This window comes from the organism of the source record quoted next, unplaced genomic scaffold (assembly GCF_019419815.1).
Source record: "Pyrus x bretschneideri cultivar Hongxiangsu unplaced genomic scaffold, Pyrus_bretschneideri_v1 Contig47, whole genome shotgun sequence".
Taxonomy (NCBI): domain Eukaryota; kingdom Viridiplantae; phylum Streptophyta; class Magnoliopsida; order Rosales; family Rosaceae; genus Pyrus; species Pyrus x bretschneideri.
This window is the reverse complement of record NW_025999784.1, coordinates 60,371-79,810: the sequence shown is the minus strand read 5'-3', so window position 1 is coordinate 79,810 and position 19,440 is coordinate 60,371. Positions and strand designations below refer to the sequence as shown.

At 36.5% G+C, this 19,440-nt stretch overlaps 2 protein-coding genes and 1 long non-coding RNA gene across 14 annotated transcripts; all 3 read left to right on the top strand.

Moving 5' to 3' along the window:
- The first annotated feature begins 74 nt into the window (after positions 1–74).
- On the top strand, positions 75–5,388 carry LOC125468234. 7 transcript variants are annotated; one of them, XM_048567966.1, is made up of 11 exons: positions 81–877; positions 1,259–1,362; positions 1,827–1,952; positions 2,532–2,644; positions 2,962–3,050; positions 3,203–3,245; positions 3,760–3,970; positions 4,481–4,540; positions 4,706–4,822; positions 5,011–5,085; positions 5,247–5,388. In XM_048567966.1, the coding sequence occupies exons 5-11, from the start codon at positions 3,040–3,042 to the stop codon at positions 5,297–5,299; spliced, it is 570 nt and encodes a 189-aa protein (XP_048423923.1). In that variant the 5' UTR covers positions 81–877; positions 1,259–1,362; positions 1,827–1,952; positions 2,532–2,644; positions 2,962–3,039; the 3' UTR covers positions 5,300–5,388. The 7 variants fall into 7 exon arrangements, 1 of the variants encoding a protein (XP_048423923.1); XR_007252186.1 differs by lacking the exon at positions 5,247–5,388 and having other exon boundaries at positions 77–877; positions 2,962–3,094; positions 3,337–3,889; positions 4,761–4,822; positions 5,011–5,027; XR_007252183.1 differs by lacking the exons at positions 5,011–5,085; positions 5,247–5,388 and adding an exon at positions 4,141–4,375 and having other exon boundaries at positions 2,962–3,094; positions 3,337–3,970; positions 4,761–4,790.
- LOC103963037 lies at positions 5,365–10,013 on the top strand. The gene is made up of 11 exons (XM_048567965.1): positions 5,365–5,521; positions 5,641–5,784; positions 5,962–6,030; positions 6,101–6,235; positions 6,552–6,668; positions 6,894–7,139; positions 7,263–7,352; positions 7,552–7,676; positions 7,860–8,008; positions 8,121–8,210; positions 9,087–10,013. The coding sequence occupies exons 2-8, from the start codon at positions 5,692–5,694 to the stop codon at positions 7,621–7,623; spliced, it is 822 nt and encodes a 273-aa protein (XP_048423922.1). The 5' UTR covers positions 5,365–5,521; positions 5,641–5,691; the 3' UTR covers positions 7,624–7,676; positions 7,860–8,008; positions 8,121–8,210; positions 9,087–10,013.
- A 606-nt stretch (positions 10,014–10,619) lies between these two features.
- On the top strand, positions 10,620–19,440 carry LOC125469929. Of its 6 annotated transcripts, none has more exons than XR_007252260.1 (5): positions 10,620–10,920; positions 11,017–11,165; positions 11,792–12,345; positions 12,446–17,746; positions 18,812–19,440. It is a non-coding gene; the product is annotated as an uncharacterized LOC125469929 (long non-coding RNA). The 6 variants fall into 6 exon arrangements; XR_007252262.1 differs by having other exon boundaries at positions 10,621–10,920; positions 12,446–15,500; positions 15,609–19,440; XR_007252261.1 differs by having other exon boundaries at positions 10,623–10,920; positions 12,446–12,611; positions 13,833–19,440.

Genomic DNA, 19,440 nt, shown 5'->3' with positions numbered 1-19,440 from the left:
TGATACCAAATTTGATATTTATAATATTTAAATTTAAAACCCCTCATTTTTCATGATTCGGTTTTAGCCTTTCATATGTCACAGCCCCTTTTTTGAACCGGTTGGGTTTCGGTTTTCATCTTAAAATAATTCCGTACCGATTTCGGTGTTTTACCTTATAAGAACCGACGTGTATTCGGTTTCATTTATCGGTTTTTACCCTCAATCTGTCTCAGTCCTCCTCTTGTACGCATTTTTTTCGGTTTTACCCCGAAAAGAATCGGTTCAGGTTTCGGTTTTCACCCTTGCATTTTCTCAATGTCTCTCTCTCTAATCGACCCGTTGAGGTCCGGCCTCCAAAACCCAGATCACACGGACGACTTCGTTTGACGCCGGAAAGTCGTCGGATTCCGTCGTATGCGGAAGAGAGAGCTAGAGAGGACTGCGGGTAAAACACGTTATTTTCGAAAGTAAGTGAGCGCAGTACTGAAAGTTTAATTAAAACGGGACGCTGGGTACGCAGACGACGAAACGATCCAGAACGCCGCCTAGTCCCATAGACGACGATGCTGCAGCAGCAACAACCCCAAACACTGACCCAGAACTCCACGCCGGGCAGCCTCCCTCTGCGGGGTCTACCACGGCGGAGGCGCCGCCAACACCGACCCTCCTTTCATTTTCTCTCTCCCGTCCTCATCCTCTCTCTCTTCTCTCTTTTGGCGGGGTCTTCCTGCACTGATCTTACCGGTCCACCACCATGAAGATTCAAATAGAGAGAGAGACTGGGGAGGCCGCAGTAGGGTTTTCGTGGCGGAAGTGTTTGGCATCTGGCATGAGGTTTTGGAGAAGAAGAGTTCTTTTTCTGTAAAAATTGGATCTCATTTCGGATTTATTTTCGGTATTTACCCTTTATCTGTCTCAATTCCATCCCTTAAATTGCTTTGGTTTCGTTTTTTTTACCTCCAATGGACACGCTCGATTTCGGTTTTTACTTGAGAAAACCGGTTCGGTTTCGGTTTTTACCTTCGATTTCGGCTTTTACCTTAAGAAACCGGTTTGGTTTAGGTTTTTACCTTCAGTGAACAGGTCCGATTTCGGTTTTGACCTTCAATTATTTTGTATGAGAAGTGTGAACAGAAAAGTCGGAGTGGGCTACTCGGCATTTTCAATTTTAAACGCGTTCTGTGCATGAATGAACTTTCGTGTTCCAAACTCTGCCTTTTACTCGGGACTAGGTTTCTATATATGTATGTATAGTTGCTGAATATATATGTTGCAGGCCACGAGTGAGTGAATTGTAGAGCTGCAGCTGCTTGTGCAAATTGCAATCACAGGGAATTTAATTGAAACCCACTACCGAGTCCATGGCGGAGAGCAATTGGGGTAAGTTTGATAGATATATATATATTGCTGATCAATTTGGTAAGTTTGATATGTTGGATAAAAATGTCGACTTTTTGGTGGTTGGAGGGAGTAGGGAGAAACGAAAGAGTATATATGAAAACAAAAACTTAAAATTGTTTTTAGTTTTCATTTTGTGTTATTCTATGTACATTTCTTAAATCACCCTTTCATTCTTCTTTTATTCAAGAACAAGAATACCAGATAAAAAACGAAAGAATAAATAAAAATAAAATAATTATCAAACCGTGATGTATGGGTATGCACGTGTCAGCAAGTCTATAGCGAGTCTGATTAAAATTTACTTGTCATCGTAAAAATACTTTGATCCAAGTTCATCTGTGGTTCTTGTGTTTTCTTGAAAATTGTAATTATATACTTGAAATATATCAAATTTTCAACATAGATATTTTATTATTTATTGATTTTGATATGATTGAATGCAGAAAGTAGAATTCAAAGAATACTTTGTGAAGGGAAACTTTGATGGCTACGTTCAGATGAAATATGTGAAGTTCTTTGAAGTCATAACGGAGTTGCAATTTCTGAGAAGCCTGAAGTTAAGCCACCGAGTATGACTTTCTGCTGCATTGCATTTGCTAAGAAATATTGCATTGGCTGATTTAACTCGAATTTTCTTTAGCATTTTAGGAATTTGATTTTGCTTTTTGCGTTATTCTTTGAAGATTCATTTGGATGTGTATTGAAAATTCCCTTGATGAGTTTTGAACTGTTGATCATTTGGATAAGAGGAAAGTTTATGTCAACCGGTGTTTGTGTAAAGTATTGGTCGAGTTGCTTAATTATTTTTTTTTGGATTGCCTTCTCACATGAGATTTGTGGGTTTTTCTTTTCTCGATAAAATTAATCTGGCAATTTTTTATGAGAATTGTTATTGGGGCTCCAAAATCTCATTGTGCACTCCTCACAAATAAGATTTTTGGAGTGCCAATAACAGTTTCCTTTTTTATTTCTAAGAAATAAATTGGGATATAGTGGCATTGGCCTTCAAGAATATAAGAATCGACATTTGCATTGGACGTTAAGACGTTTAATATTTTTAATTATTTTGGGATGCCTGTGAACATTGCATTGCTTTATTTGGAAACATATGAAACCTTTTTTTGCTTGACACACTTCATTTGTGTTAGGTGGATCCATTTTTCTTTTTGATAAGAAGGTGGAGAAACATTTTAGAAATGATGGCTACAAATGGAAGAAAGCAAAAGTTGGAAGGACTAAGGAATCCCATGAGAAGCTCAAGGTAAGTATACGCCAAGGTTGACGTTATAAGAAATATGATGTATTAAGCATGACACTTAACCATAAAACTATATTTATGTAACTTAATCAGTTAATCTTGTAGCTGTTGATTTATTTATGGAACAAATTGGCATGTTGAATATCGCCATCTATAATTTGATGTAGTAAAGTTGGAAGAACTTTGGTATAAAGTTGATGTGGAGCAATGTGGCATGATGTAATTTTGATGTGTTGCATTTGTGGGAAGAAAATAACGATGTTGAAAATTCCTTATTTCCCAGTTAAACTTATTGAACAATTATTGTCCATATCTGTCAGGTTGAAGGTCTAGATACATTGCACTGCTACTATGCTCATGGAGAAGAAGATGGAAATTTTCAACGACGCATTTACTGGATGCTTGAAGAGTGAGCTTCTAAAAGAATTTATTCTCTTTTTCGGCCTCAATGCAGTAATCTCTCTTCTCTGTCAACTCGCTTTAATGCAGTAAACATTTAGTCTTACATGCTTACAATTTGATTAATCACAAACCCTAAACCCTAATATGTCACTGCTGCAGGAATCTCTCACATATGGTTCTTGTCCACTATCGGGACGTAAAGGTTATGCCTTACACTGTCATTTATATTTTCAGTAGCATTTCATTCATTTGTGCAGTTAGTCCTTGAGATTCTTACACACCCTTTCTTTCAGTAATTTTCATTTTCAAATCACTGTTTGGATTTTGAAGTATGAAGAGATCAAACTCTTGTAAGTAAACGCAAAAGGGTTTTAGATATAGACTTGAACTCCTTGGTTCTCATCTTTATTATAAAATAATGACTAGTGTCTCTTACAATCAAATACAGACTTCTAAAGTGAAGGACGTTGTGGTTCCACCATAAAACCAATTGGCAATATGGAGAGTAACTAAACTCCTTATAAGCACGTGCAAGTTCCATTCTTTCCCTGATGTGAGATTCGGTCTCAAAATAAAAGAAAACTACTTCATTGGATCAGTTATACAACAATCTAGATATGACTTTAGATGAGATCTAGGCTCTTATGACCTTATAATTTGTCCGTCATATCCATGTCCTACCTATTCATGTTTATTTTGATATATAACATGATCAGGGAGAGAAAAGAAAGGCTAGATACATTGAAGAGACTGAGAGTGCAGAAGGTGTTCAACATTCCCGCAAAACTGACGAAATTACACCCAATTCTAAGATGGACAGTTTTGCTTCTTCTAGTTTCAATCCAAGTAAGTTCCAGCATTCACTAGCTACAGATGGGACAAACTTGAATAGTGCCCCAACATCAGAGTCTGAAAACACTGAATCAGGTGTTTGTTTTACCTTGTCAAAGTCTCTCCGATATTTGTCACGAGTTCCATTTCTTTTACAAATATTTCGGTGATTTTTTTTTTTTTTTTGTATTATTTGTTCTCCGTGTTTATCTTCTATATATTTCTTCTATTATTGTTGTCTTCACTTAACTCAATAAATGTTGCAGCATACCCTCTTCTTGAGATCAATGCTAGATATCTTGATAGATCCTGTCCCTTGATACATACAAGTAATACTCGTTACCTTTCAAAAATCCATATCGTCTTTGTCAACACATGAATTCATTTAAAGAAGCTGTTTCTTCATGTTTTGTTCCAACAAATTTTCAAATGCTTTCCCAAGCTGTAAACACGGAAAGTTTGAGTGATGTATATACATCAGACTTTGAAGAGCTCAATCAGGTGGTTGTTGTACATTGTCATATGTTTGTTATTCATTTGTCAGATTTGCCTTCCATATTTCTCTGGAGTTTATCATTATTTAACTTGACTTTCTATAATGTGCAGCATGTGATGATTGTCGTTGGGAAAGCTTCTTTAATAACACTGTCACTACTGGATTCTCTGGTACATGCAATTCGATCCTTTGTCTTATTCAAGTAACTTGTTTCATTGTATCTTTTAAATCTATATTGTCTTTGTCAATACATGAGTCATTAAATAGCTACTATTTGTTGATTTTTCAATAACAAAAGACTGAAGAAGTTGTTTGATATTTGCATGAAACTGAAGGAATTGATGAACCCGGATTGTTTGATTTGGAGATGGACTATTTTGGTTTGCCCAGGTTTGTAGACACGGCAAGTTTGTATAGTGCAAATTCATCATACTTTGGAGATGACGAAACAGGTACTTGTCGTACATTGATAAATCTTTTTCCATAGTTTGTCATATGTTTTTCCAAAATTTTTCAAGATTTTGGTGATTTGTTAAACAAAACTTGTTGGTTGTTTCCCTTTGTTACTCATTTGCCAGCTTTGCCTTACCTATTTCTCTGGAATTTTTCATTATTTAACTTGACATTCTATAACATGCAGAACATTCCTTCGCTGACGAATTTTGGGTACCCTGGGAAGCATCATTTGATAACCATTTCACTGCTGGACTCTCTTGTACGTGCAGTGCGATCCTTTGTCTTAATCAAGCACCTTGTTCCAGTGTATCTTTTAAATCTATACTGTCTTTGTCAATACATGAGTTCATGAAATAGCTACTATTTGTTGAATTGGTCAACAAAAAAAGACTGAAGAAGCTGTTTCATATTTGCATGAAGCTGAAGAAGCTGTTTCTTTTAAGGGTTTTCACCGCTCCATGACCCCTAGATGACTTGAGATAAGAATTATGTTTACTACAACTCGTGTAGCTATACGGATTCACCCAGCCACCATCACAGATCGCCTTCTTGAGTTTTTTTTTCCCTTTTGTTTTGTATTTTTTTCCTATGCTCACAAAGTTTAATCCATTCTTATTCTGATGCAGCCTGGACCTTTTCAAGAGCCAGCTCAAGTGTTGCGGTAGAGCCAAGTCCTCTTGGAAAAAGGCAACGCGGTAAATTCTCAAGTTGCAACATTACAAAAACTGCATTGATTTTTTTCTCATTCATACACTTATTTCATAGAGGGAGACTCTAAATAGTTTCTTAGCTGAGGGTGATGATTTATTTCTAGACTCCACTGCCTCAGAAGAAGGAAAGTCCCTAGGCCACACACAATGCAACCATGGAAGAAGTAGACAAAGAGAAAGATGAAGAGGAAGATGGAAACGATATAAACCAAGTCCGGAAGCGACCCAAAGTCACTTGTGGCCAGAAGGTAGACTCAGCCACACAAAGTAACTCGCGGCTAGAATGGATATAACCCCCTACGCATCTAATCTACCTTGCCTGCATTTTAGGTTAATTTAAAGAAGAATATCATTTGTATCAAAAAAATAAAACATAAATTTATTTTCATTTTTGGTACCTTGTCTAAGATCTCTTATGTTTCTAGAGCAATAGTGTGGGCCCCTCAAATGATAGTGAAGAGGCGACTCTAGCTGTTGGGACTGCACATACTCAGGTTGGAATTTGTATTATTATTTTTGTTATTTTATCAAACTTTTTTTAGTAATAACTCAAATTTGCTTCAGGTCCAACAGTTCAATTTTGCTATCCAACAGGGGGAAGTGATTGCAGGGAACAACCCAGCCGCATCTGATGTGGCCGTGACAATTGATAGAGCCATTACTGATGGTGCGATGAATGATGCAACTGCATTGAGCCAGGTAGAATCTACAAGTCTTCTTCTGCACTTCTCTGACTGGTACCAAACCCAAATGAAATAGTCATGTTTGATGCATCGAAAATCACTAGAAGAGATTAGGAGAGGCTGCAAGTAAAGAAAAATGAGTTTGAAGGGAAAAATCTCAATTTTCTTTCGAATTTAACGCATATTGGTTTTTTAAATCCTTTTTAATCTGTGAACAATAGGATCCGCCTAATTATCTAAATTTTTTTTTAATACATGCCTCCTTTGATAGTTTGGGTTATGACTTTCAGTTTAATATTCAAGATTCTCAATCCATTATTTACACACAACAGGATGATGAAACCACCAGATTGGCTGCATTTCATATTGCAGACCCAACTGTGGCTGCAACTTCAGCCATAGGGCCAATTCATCTAAACCCATATACCATTGCCAAAGTAGCTGATCAGGTAAAACAGATTTCTTTGGTTGACCTTCCTTTTATTTCATGTTCCAAAACTAAAATTCCTTGTTTCTCCTTTCAGAATGTGACTCAAATTTCTTCCCTTACTACTTTCATCGTTTCCAGCCAAGGACTTAATAATCAACAAGCTGATCAGATGCTTGAAAATTTTGTTCCAATATGTCTTCCTTCATTTCTAAACTAACAATATTTTGTTTTGCTGGCTCAAAAGGCGCAGCCACCAGTTCCACAACCAACTGCAACCATTGGGGTTGATATTGCTGCCGCAACAAGACTGCTGCTCCCGAGTCTAGCAATCCAGCCTTGGTGCAATCAAGACCAACCTCAAATGCCAACCATTGGGGTTGATATTTCTGCCGCAACCAACAAGACTGAAGCTCCTGAGTCTAGTGATCCAGCCTTGGTGCAAACAAGACCAACCTCAAACGTCAACCAAGATTTCGTCCAAGACGTTGAGGTAAACACTATTCCATCTTTGATTTTTACGTGTGCGTGTGTGAGTGTGTTTTTTTTTTTTTTTTTTAATCTTCTGAGCCTGCTTTATTTGAACCTTTTCGCGAACAAATTTGTTTGAACGTAGAGTCAAGAGAAGGAAACTGAGCCTACCTCATTTGAGACGGAAAATGGCAAAGGCAAGATTATGGTTCAAAGCGATGTTGGGACGGAAAAGGTATGTAGACAACGTTCTTTAATTCGATGACCCTTAGGTTTCATTTATCTATGACCTCAATATCTGAACCGTCTGCTAAAGTTTATATGTATATGTTTCTTTAAAATTTGTAATTTGTATTTATTTTTTAAATATGCCTTCTTCAATAGTTTGGGTATGACTTTCAGTTTTAGATCAAGATTCTCCATCCATTATTCAGGCACAAGAGGACGATGCAACCACAGATTGGCTGCATTTTCTATTACAGACCCTAGTGGCGCAGCATCTTTAGCCAGAGGGCCAATTCATCTGAACCCAGATACCATTGCCAATGTAGTTGATCAGGTAAACCGTAAAACAAATTTTTTTGGTTGACCTTCCTTTTGCGACTCAACTTCCCTATCCTACTACTGTCATCGTTTCGAACCAAGGACTTGAGAATCAATAGGCTGATCATGTATTTGAAAACCTTGTTCCATCCATGTAGATCTTCATTTCTTAACTTCTGATAATATTTCACTTAACTAGGCTCAAGATTCACAGCCAACTGTAACCACGGGGATTGTTATTTCGGCCACTACCAATGAGACTGTTGCTTCCGAGTCTAGCAATCATGCCTTGATGCAATGGGAACCAACCTCAAATGCCAACCAAGATTTCCCCAAGACGTAGTTGAGGTAAACAATATTTCATTTTGATTTGCGCGCTTGCGTGTGCGTATGCATTTGTTTTAATCTTCTGAGCCAATTTTATCTGAACCTTTTCATTAACAAATCTGTTTAAACATAGAGTCAAGAGAAGGGAACTGAGCCTACCTCGATTGAGCCAAAAAATGGCCAAAGCAAGGCTGTGGTTCAAAGGGATTTTGGGACGGGAAAGGTATATACACAACTTTCTTTAATTTGAAGTCCCTTAGGTCTTGTCAAGTTGAAGGTAAAACATGGATTAGAAAATAGTAGAATTGTTGAAATTTTTTAGATTGACGGGTCCCCGGGGGGGGGGGGGGCCTCACTCTAACGATATAGATATTGTCCCCAACTTTATCACCTGCCCAATCCGTCAGATGTAAGGTTTTATCACAAAAGGCCTCGATATTAGTTAGAGTGGGGTAATCCTATTTAAACCCATTGGTTTCCTTTATCCCCACCAATTTGGGACTTTAACACTCCTCCTCATGTGTAACCCCATTTTAGTGGTTCATACGTGGAGATTCACACATCGGCAATTGAAACTCAGAGGTCGGCTCCAATGGAGTCCAAACTTGTTTTCAATCTTTTTTAAGAAGCAACTCTTAGAGCTCAGAAGTCGACTTCATGTTAAGAGTCCAAGCTCATTTCCAAGCCCACTGCACAGGCCCATAACTGTGGGCTCTGATACTTTGTTAAATTTTTTTTTAGACGACGGGCCCGGGGGGGCCCAACTCTAACGACACCGATACTGTTCTTAACTTTACCACCTGCCCAATCCGTCAGATGTGGGGTTTTACCACAAAATGCCTTGGTATTAGTTAGAGTAGAGTAATCCTATTTAAACTCATTGGTTTCCTTTATTCCCATCGATGTGGGACTTTAACAAGAATTTGGAAAGAAAGTTTCCTTCAAAACTAATGTATCTTCTAGCTTTGACTTGGACATAATTTGGAAGTTAGCACCCATGTCTTTGTTTGACATACATCGTATATATCCATTCCATTCCAGTCCTTGACACTAGCTTAAAGAGACCTTATTAGTTTTCTTCAACGTCTTTCTATTGTAGAGTCACGAGTGTTCAGAAGTGGTGATAAGCTCCCAAAAAAGACTCCATCAACTTTTAGACAGTGTCTGCACCCAATACACTGCCCAGCTCCTCCAGTTCTACTCCCACCAAAGACTCGCAAGCCATAGCGACAACCAGAGCTACTTTAGAAATGAACTTTATTACTATGGCTGGCGAGGTTTAACGAACTCGCATGATTTCATGCATACAGAGCTTGGTAGATTCTAATTACTTTCCCACCAGCACCAGACCAATGATTTTGGCAATGTTGAAGCAGCTAGAGCAATCTGTTCTAGCCTACTTCAAAGCCTATTCTGAGTATGATATGGGCAAAAACTTGATTGGCCAAGTCGAAGCTTCAAAACAGCTTCTTCAACCTAGGGTTCAGTTTTGTGATAGCATGGAGAAAGAATTTCAAGAACTTGAGGAAAAGAAAATGAAGATTGAAGCTAGGCAGGTTGCGGAAATTCATGGTGCCGTCAAAGAGACTGAACCAATCCAAGCACATCTCGAGAAATTGCTCCTACAGCAAGATCAATTTAAAGAAAATGAGGGTAATCTCAAGAATATCTTGGATATTGGAGATGGATGGCCTCTGGACAACCTTGAAGTGCATAATTCACCACCACCTCCCTACAGTGACTTCCTTCTTAGGGTTGCATTTGGGCTGCAGTTTTTTTTCCTTTTCTTTTTGGTGTTGTATCGGCTCGCATTAGCCAACGGACTCTTTTAAGGGAGAGATTTTTAAGTGTACCGGAAGGTGTCATCATATAATTGGTTGGAAATTGTTTTTTTTTTTTTTGTTCTACCCCGCTATATTATTAGATATAATGTACTGAGTCGTATTATCGATGCACAGAAAAATTTTGTTTAAGGCCGCATTTTGGTCTTTTGCACTTTATAAATGGAAATTTTGGTTTTGATGGATGTTTAAAATTAGCAATAACCCATTTTTCTTTTTAATAATTTATGTAACATTTGGTCATTTCAAGCTTTTATATTTCAATCATGGTTAATATTTAGGAAAGTTGGATATAACTGTAGGTTCGACTCGGAGAGATTATTTGTTTAAGTTTATCGGGCTAACTATATTTATTATTTTATACCCTTTTAAGTTTTAAGGTAATTTTCAAATTAGGCCATTACGTTTTTAAATTGCTCTGTAAATTTTTGAAATTGTATTAACTTACCCTTGTTGTTGAACGTCTATTATACATTAAATGATGAGTTTTTTAGATCATGTTATGTTAATGTGGTTTATATATCAACTTAGTTACAGATTTTATGCTCATTATGTCATCAATTTAGTAAAATTCAAACAATTTTTTAGACAATATATATAAATTAATACAATTTAAGAATCTCAAGGGGCATTGCGAAGAAATTGGAATCTCATACCCAATTTGAAAATCACGGGTGCAAAATATAATTGGGATGTGATATTCACACATTCCATTTTACTTATCACATCCTTTTTAATTTTTAGTCGTCGGATCAAATGAATTGAAGAAGAACAATAGATAGAAATTATCAAGGGGTGTGTGAGCAGTAAAATGAGATGTATGGATAGCACACTCTAATATAATTAGCTCAAGTTTTTCAATACATTACATTTCCTAATTTATTTTATGTTTTTTGGATAAAAACCCCAACAAAAAATGAATGTTTAAAAAAAAATGAAAAGCAAAAATTATGGGAAAAAAAAAGGAAAGAGAATTGGGGGGTTTGTCGAAAGCGAGGTTCACCGTTTCGCCGGCTCGGCAAAAAGATGAGTGTTGGGTACCTGTAGCAATCTGCGAGTTCAAAATCTAAAATTTAAGGATGGTGTTTGTAGGTAAAATCTCCTCCTCGTAGGAAATTTTTCGTTTCAATTAAAAATTTAGGGTTTTTGCTTATCGATTTTTTGAGCAACAAATTTGAATTTTTGCAGCTGCAGATTCTCTGCATTTCCTTCTCTTCGGATCAAAACAAATCAACCCGATTTCAAGGTTTCGGTTGCGGTTTTTACCCTCAATCTGTCTCAGTCCCTCCGCCTTGAACAGTTTTACCTTCGAAGAATCGCTTCGGTTATCGGTTTTGGTCAGTTTTGTTTAGCTTTAAAAGTTCAGTTTCGATTTTCAGCTTAAAGAATCCCCTATCGGTTTCGGTTTTTACCTTGAAAACACGGTTTGTTATTCGGTTTTTACCTTAAAATCCGGTTGGTTTTGGTTTTTACCTTAAAAGTTTGGTTCAATTTACAGTTGTTGTGCTGAAAATCCGATTTGTTTTCGGTTTTTAGGTTAAAAATTAAGAAAACTATCGAAAAAGTTCAAAAAAACTTCCATTTTAATAAATAAAAAATTATTTTTAAAGGTACAGTGAATAGTACCAGGAAAATGTATAAATGTGATTTTTCGTTAAAAGTAAACAGTACCGAAAATGTTCGGTTTGTTACCATAGTCCTGTTCGTTTTCGATTTTCACCTGGAAAGAACCGACTTTGGTTTAGATGATTGTGTCGCAAAAAACAGGTGATTTCGGTTTGTACATTTTATCTTTCGGTTTTTACCCTAAATCTTTCTCGTCAGATTTCGGTTGTTACATGTACAAATCCCGTCTGCTTTCCGTTTTTACCATAAGGAATCTGTCCGATTTCGGTTTTTACCTTTCTTTTTCGGTTTTACCCTAACTCATTCTGACTCTCTCTCTCTCTCCTTTTCATCGCAGCTATTCAGTTAGATTCATTGGACGTTGCACATTAATCGACCTGTTGATGTCTCCAAAACCCAGATCACCCTGACGGCTTCATTTGACGCCGAAAAGTTGTCGGATTCCGTCGCCTGCGGTTATGTAGTGTAAGAGCACTGTGGTGGGGTAACTCACGTTATTTTTTTAAAATAAGTGAGGGCAATACAGGCATGCTGAAAATTTCATTTCAAACGAGGCACCTGGAATACTGATGGCGAAACGATCCAGAACATCGCCTAGTACCATAGACGACGATACAGCAGCAGCTGCAACAACAACAACCGCAAGCAATGACCTAGAACTCTACGCTGCTGTAACTTCCCTCTGTTAAGGCGCTGCCAAACAGATGGCGCAGGTGATGGAGCGGCTTTCTCAAGCCGGCCGCCTCATCGCGGGCATTAGGCTTCGCGCCAACCGCCTCCGCCAAGCCCTATTCTTGGCCACTCAACCTCACCAGAGCTCCAAGCCTCTCCACTTGTTCCTTAACGAGGACGCCTCCATGCGCCAACACCTCCTCTACCTCTGCTCCGTCGGTACCTCCTCTCTCTCTCTCTCTAGGAATTGATTCACAATAACCTATCTCGCATTGAAAAATCCACAAATGTTTAAGGGTGTCGCCCTTATTTTTGTTAGGAAGCCAGCTGGAAGAATCTGGAGTTCTAAACGAGTCGCTGCGATCACGGAGCAATTCTTGGGGGCTACATATGCCATTGGTTTGTCCCGACAGAGCTGTTGTTGCGTATGCTTGGAAGCGGCAGCTCGCCGGCCAAGCTGGCGCGTCTGCTATTGACAGAACCAGGTTGGTCTTAAGTTCATAGACTATATCCTTTACAGTAGGATTCTCTGCCTTCTTTTCTTCCCTCCCTTTCCCTCCCCTCCTATTTGAACGATTACGGTTAAGCTACGTCAACATCTTATATTAATTTTTCATAACAAGAGAAAAACAAAATAAGACAACGTAAAAGGAGGGGATGGAAAGGGTTTGAAAAAAGAGGGAGAGAATCCTAGTCCATCATTTACTTGAAAAATTATGATTAAAGGAAAGCATTTTTTTTGGAAATTTCCAAAGCATACATTACATTACATTGTTGGAGAACAATTCAGAAAATAAATAAAATGACAGAAATTGAAATACTATTTCTTTATTAACAAAATATACTTGTAATACAGAATAAAATAACAAAAATAATTACATGAATTAATGGCGCGTTTACTAATCCGTAATCAAATTGAGAGGAATTAGATTGATGGGGAATTAGATTGAGGAGGAAATGAAATGAGGTGGAATAAGAATCAGATTCCTGTTGAAGAAGTTTACTAAAACTGTCTGGAATCGGAGTGAGAATGATGTCGAGTCCAAAGAGGTTGTTTACTAATTTACTTCAATTGGAATGAAAACTAGGTTGATTACTATATTGCCCTTACATAAATAAATTATTTTCATACTAATTAATTAAATTAAATTCTTAATTAAATTTATATAATAAAATTCATCTATATAAACATATATAAATAGGTTTTATTTATTTATTAAAAGATGGCAATAATGATGTTGAGTCCATATAAGTTTACTAATTCATTTCAATCGGAATGAAAACTAAGTTGATGACTAAATTGTCCTTACATAAATAAATTACTTTCATACTTTTTAATTATATTAAATTCTTAATTAAATTTATATAATAAAATTATCTATATAAAAATATACAAATAGGTTTTTTTTATTTATTAAAAATGTCATAATGAGTGTCAAATGAAGGGCAATGTTGGGATAATAAGAAACAAGTGAGGGCATAATAGGAATAAAAGACCCATTCCCGATTCCCTTACCCTCAGGGAATTCAAATACCTCACAAAATTAGGGAATCCCGTTCCTCCAATTTCAGGAATTGAATTCCTTGTATCGTGTGGGCTCCACCACTTTTTTGATTCCTTAATATTTAGTAAACACTGGAATGTTAGGTTTTGAACTTACACATATCATGATAAGGATACCTAAACGTGGGTTCAAACCAATTAGGAGTCATGGCCATGTCAATAACTGATCTCCTAGAATTAAGGGATATGGGACATGATAAGGATGCTTACATTGCTCCACGTCAAAAGAAACTGATTGCTGCAGTTCATAGCAGTTGCTATCCAATCATCTTGATAGATGGAAGTTGGAGAAGTTCAGTTCGATATAATAAAGGATTCCCTGCTCACAAAGAACACGTTCTGTAATCAGGGTTCTATCACCATTGGAACATAAGGTCTTGAGTGAGTAGAAGAATTCTTATGTATTACTAGTAAACACAGCCTGCACCAGGTTTTTCAGTTGGTGTTGCTGCTGTCTTTGTTGCTGGGCAGATGGGTTCTCAGGTATGGTCGATCTCTTTTTAATGCCAACTCTTGTAATGTTATATGTAAGATATGTTGTTTGTGATCCTTGTTGAAGACTAACGATTTATAGTTCCTACATTTGGTATCAGAGCAAGGTTAGTCTACTTGGATTCAAACTTAATTATCTTAACATTTATACCTATATCATTAACTGGGAATATTTGCTGTACGGGGAAGAGAATTGCCTCAACCTAGCCCCTAATGTTAGCATCGGTGATTGTTGCCTGGATTCATGACAACATCTAATTCCCTACATCATGGCTACCTTGGTTAATGATGGTTTCATTTATTATTTTGAGGCATTTATTTATGACTATTTTGATTTCTTGGTTCATGGTTGCCTCGATATATTGTTGCCTAATTCCTAATTACAAGTTCCTGTAATGTTTCTTGATTGTTTATATATGCAAGTACAAGTAAAAAGATGATTAGGTCACCAAACTTGTGAAACCCAATCTCTGCTTAGAGAACCTGCATGTTGCTTTCATCTTGGTTGAAAAGACACAGAATTAGGCAAATTCTACAAAGAAGGGCAATTTTAAGTGGTTTGTTTTTGTGCAATGTTGGATGCTTGTAAATTTTTCTCTTCATAAGCATGCGTATTTTTTATTTATTTCAATTTTCTTCCTTGATCTCCTTGGGTGCATGCAAGTAAAGTTGAAACTAAACTATTTTCATGCACTGGTTGATGGTGTGTAAATGAACATTGCGAGAATGTATCTTGGTAAAATTATACTGCAGTGTGTGTGCTATCTGCTGCTGTGATTCTTCTGGTAAAGTTTCCTCGTTAAACAACAGATTGAGTGCATGCTCTGGGACATGACTAATCAAATGATGTTTTTCATTAGTTTATTAGTATGATTATATCCCATTTATTTAAAAATGGAAGATGAAGTGGCTTTATGATCTGCATATGCAACGTGTTTGGCTGCAGTGAGAATACATTTTTCATCTATTTCTGTTGTGATCAATATAATGATCCGTATATTGTTGGAACTATATCACTTGGAGTTTTATCTTTTTTGCTACTATACTAACAGTTTGGTTTGCAGTAAATGTTAAGAACAATTAAGAACATTGTTCGATTACAGTAAAGGAAGAATGGTTGTGGTTTAAAACTCAAGAAATGTTCACATTCTTTTCCAAAGAAGGGGATGTATAAATTGTTGGTGGTTTTAATCAGTGTATGGCATCATGTAGATCAGGCCATATTCTTGTCCAAAGACTTGTAATAATTGCATGATAAGATCCTTGAATGATGGCTATACAATGAAGGTCAATGTCAGTTTATATCTCTTGCCCAAAGGTGTGATATAAACATGCATTTGACAATCACTAATGATTGTTTCAAGTTTTCCATGTCTTCTTAAGATAGTCCTTACAGTTTTCCAGATGATTTCAACTGGCGTATCAGGATAGATTTAAGGACTGGGAATCTTCACGTTTTGAGATTGTGCCGCTGCTGTGTTATGCGGGCAGAAGCAGATGCTGAGGTATCACTCTAATGCTTTCATTCTTTCCCATGTGTGCTGTCAGAAGCATTCCCATGTTGTTACTGTTAAAGTATAACCTTCAGACTTCTTTCCCATGTGTGTTACACAAGTCTTTCCCATGCGTGCTGTCAGAAGACAGCAGATGGTGCTGCCATATACTTGATATAATTGCATGAAAAGATCTTGTAATGGTGGGTGTACAATAAAGAATGAATGGTTGCTTATAGTTTTAACTGAAGGTATGTTATAAGTATGCATTTCAACGATTTTTCCATGTCTTCTTCAGTGAATACCTCGGCTATGATCCTGTGCTATTTGTTTATTGTGATAAGAAATCCTAATGCTTTATGCATGTATAAAATTCGTATGATGATTGCTACAGTTTTTCTATAGCATGATTAATTGTTCTAATGCCATATGCTGCTGCCAAAGTTTTATTCACAGCAGGAAAAGGAATATATGGTTTCGAGATTAAAACACTGTAAGCTGCGCTTTTATCATTCTAGAATTGGTAGTCATGGTTGTTTCAGATTCACAAACGATGATCGATATCTGATTGAAATCTGGTATATGATTGAAATCAGTTTCTTGATATCTAAATATGTATTGGCAATAGGCATTGGTGTAGATTGTAGCTTAGTAAATTTATGTTGAACTTGAATATGGCTGGTAGGTTGCAAGGTTCCTGATACATGTGAAAATAATCTATAATTATAACTTGTGTAGAAAATTGGTTTTTTATTTGACGTTTGGATGATTTCTACAATCAAATTGAAATGCTAAAGTTTTATGCAGGTTTTCAACACTAATAATCTCTATACTTGAACAGATGTTTGAATAAATCTTCACCAAAGTGGGAATTATTAGGAAATTTTGTTCAAGGGATTCTTAATTGAATTTTGTGAGTGACAGTTCATTGCATAAGACCAATCTTTCAAAAGAAAGAAATAGTGAATGGCTTGAACTGTGATATAGCGTGTAGTATTTTATAAAAGTTTTAAGTCAACTTTGTTCCCTTGTCCAAAGGCATGATTTGAGTTGTAACTTGAAATTTTTGTGAAATAGCTCTGCAAATAAGGATGCATGATTAAGATTGCATAACTGATATTTTGTCTCTTGCCCAAAGTTGTTACATAAAATTGCATGTCATGGTTATTCACTCAATGACTAGTTTATCTGCATAAGGCAGAATTGAGGCTCGGTTGGAAGCATTAGGCAAACTCATTGGATTTTGATAAAGGATCGAATATGATTGTATCATATTTGATGTTGTTTCATATATATATGCAATGTTTGAAATGATGAATTACTAATCAAACCGAGGTTTAATGAGCTGGTTATTGCAAAAGGCTTATCATTGGAGCCAAACAATGGCTTGACAATGATGTTTGGTTTGATTAGTGGGAGTGTAAATAATAGACATGTTAAATATGTTTGTTTGCTCTGTTAATATCATGCATGAGTAGTTTTGAGGGATGTGATTTCAGAGTGTTAGTACAAATTATGAAGTACTAATTTTCTGGGGTTCAACTTTTGAAGCTATTCATGGCAAATATGAGTTGTTGTATGGTTGACATGACTTGAGTGATCACAAAGGGATTGGCTTAATACGTTGGACAAGGAACATGATAAGTGGAAGTTCAAAAGTGGGAGAATGTTAGGTTTTGAACTTACACATATCATGATAAGGATACCTAAACGTGGGTTCAAACCAATTAGGAGTCATGGCCATGTCAATAACTGATCTCCTAGAATTAAGGGATATGGGATGTGATAAGGATGCTTACATTGCTCCACGTCAAAAGAAACTGATAACTGCAGTTCATAGCAGTTGCTATCCAATCATCTTGATAGATGGAAGTTGGAGAAGTTCAGTTCGATATAATAAAGGATTCCTGCTCACAAAGAACACATTCTGTAATCAGGGTTCTATCACCATTGGAACATAAGGTCTTGAGTGAGTAGAAGAATGCTTATGTGTTACCAGTAAACATAGCTTGCACTAGGTTTTTCAGTTGGTGTTGCTGCTGTCTTTGTTGCTCGGCAGATGGGTTCTCAGGTATGGTCGATCTCTTTTTAATGCCAACTCTTGTCATGTTATATGTAAGATATGTTGTTTGTGATCCTTGTTGAAGACTAACCATTTATAGTTCCTACACGGAATTCTCCGTAATCGGAATTCAATTCCCTTTCCTTATTCCGATTACCCTTACGTAAACATGCCATAAATGATACTAACTTGATTAAATCATAGATAGAGGCTAGCGTAAAAGCTATGTCCTTCGAACAATATTTCTGTCCTACTCTTGTGCTTGTGATTCTACGACATTTGCCTGATCAAGATACAACCATCTAATTCTACAACCTGCATCGGATTATAGAATTCTGACGAATAGCTTTGTGTGTTTGCCCTCTGTAAGGTTTTGTATGGGAGAGATGGGAAAGGAAAATATGTTATATGATGGAAATGAGACTTCAGTTATATAGGTTCTTTCATACCTCTTCAAATACTTTTTGTTTGTATTTGAAACCACACAATTTTTTCCAAATAGTTGTGTCTATTAATCAAAACGTTTTTTAATTAATTTAATTAAAAAACTTAATTCAAAATTAAAATTAAAGAACTTTGATTAATTTTAACTTCTTAAGCCTCGAGGCTCAAGGCTTTTGTCTTGATTAATAATATTAATATTGTATAATCATCAAACTTAATCCACACAATTAGTGGCTCAAACCTCAATTCTCATTCTAAGTGGTCCAATACCTAACCATTAATAAAGGTGACTAACCCTAAATAAAGGCTTCTAGGGAACTTGAGTTCCCCGATGTGGGACTAAAGGAGGCTTAAAACTCCTACATACATAAGCTTCTGCTCCAAAAAAAAAAAAAGTAACAGATTTTGAATAGTTTTTCACTAAAGAGGATGTGGAGCAAATACAAGTTTCGTAATTTCGTATCGGGTTTCGAATCTCATTCATTGATGATTATATTCTTACTGGTTGTGTATCTTGCCATTTCTTGAATTGTGTTATTCAATGTTCTAGGTCAGCTGTCAAGGCCTTCATTGAATTGTGTTATTCAAAGTTCTTGGTTAGCTCTCAGAAAAAATATATCTTGCTTGCAGGACTCTTCAATATTTGGCAGCTGGGAGGCCTTCCCTTCCTTGATGAAAATCAGGCAGCTTAGGAGTCTTTTCATGCTTGCCGCTGGTCTTGGATTCTAAGATCGGCCAACATGATAGCGGACCGTTTAGCGTCGAATAGGTATACATAGATGTGCAACTTCACATGCGCTAACTGTCCCCCATCTTTGTTGATTCGTGTTCTGAACAATGACGGTTTACCATGTCCTCCTCAAATTTCCTGAAATTGGTAGTGTAGGGGGCAACGTTTTAGCATTTGTTGCAGCGTAATGTCCCCTACTTATATCTTCATGAGCATATCTTTAAGTTCCATAAGGCTCTACAGACATGAAGAGCTTGGTGGGCTCCATGTGTTCTTACACTGATCCAAGGAGTTAATTTTATGATTAACTAGTATATGTCCACATACAAAGTGTGAAATTTTTTATCTTAGTGAGAGTGGGGAGAGAGGTTTATTTTTTAATTTTTATTTAATTTTTTTAAAATTAAAATGTTAAAATCACTTGTAGGTGAAACTTAAACAAAAAAATAGCAAAATTTTGTTTTGTAAAATTACATTACTGCTCTTAATCATTTTGTTGTAATATAAGACTAAATAGTATTTTCACCAT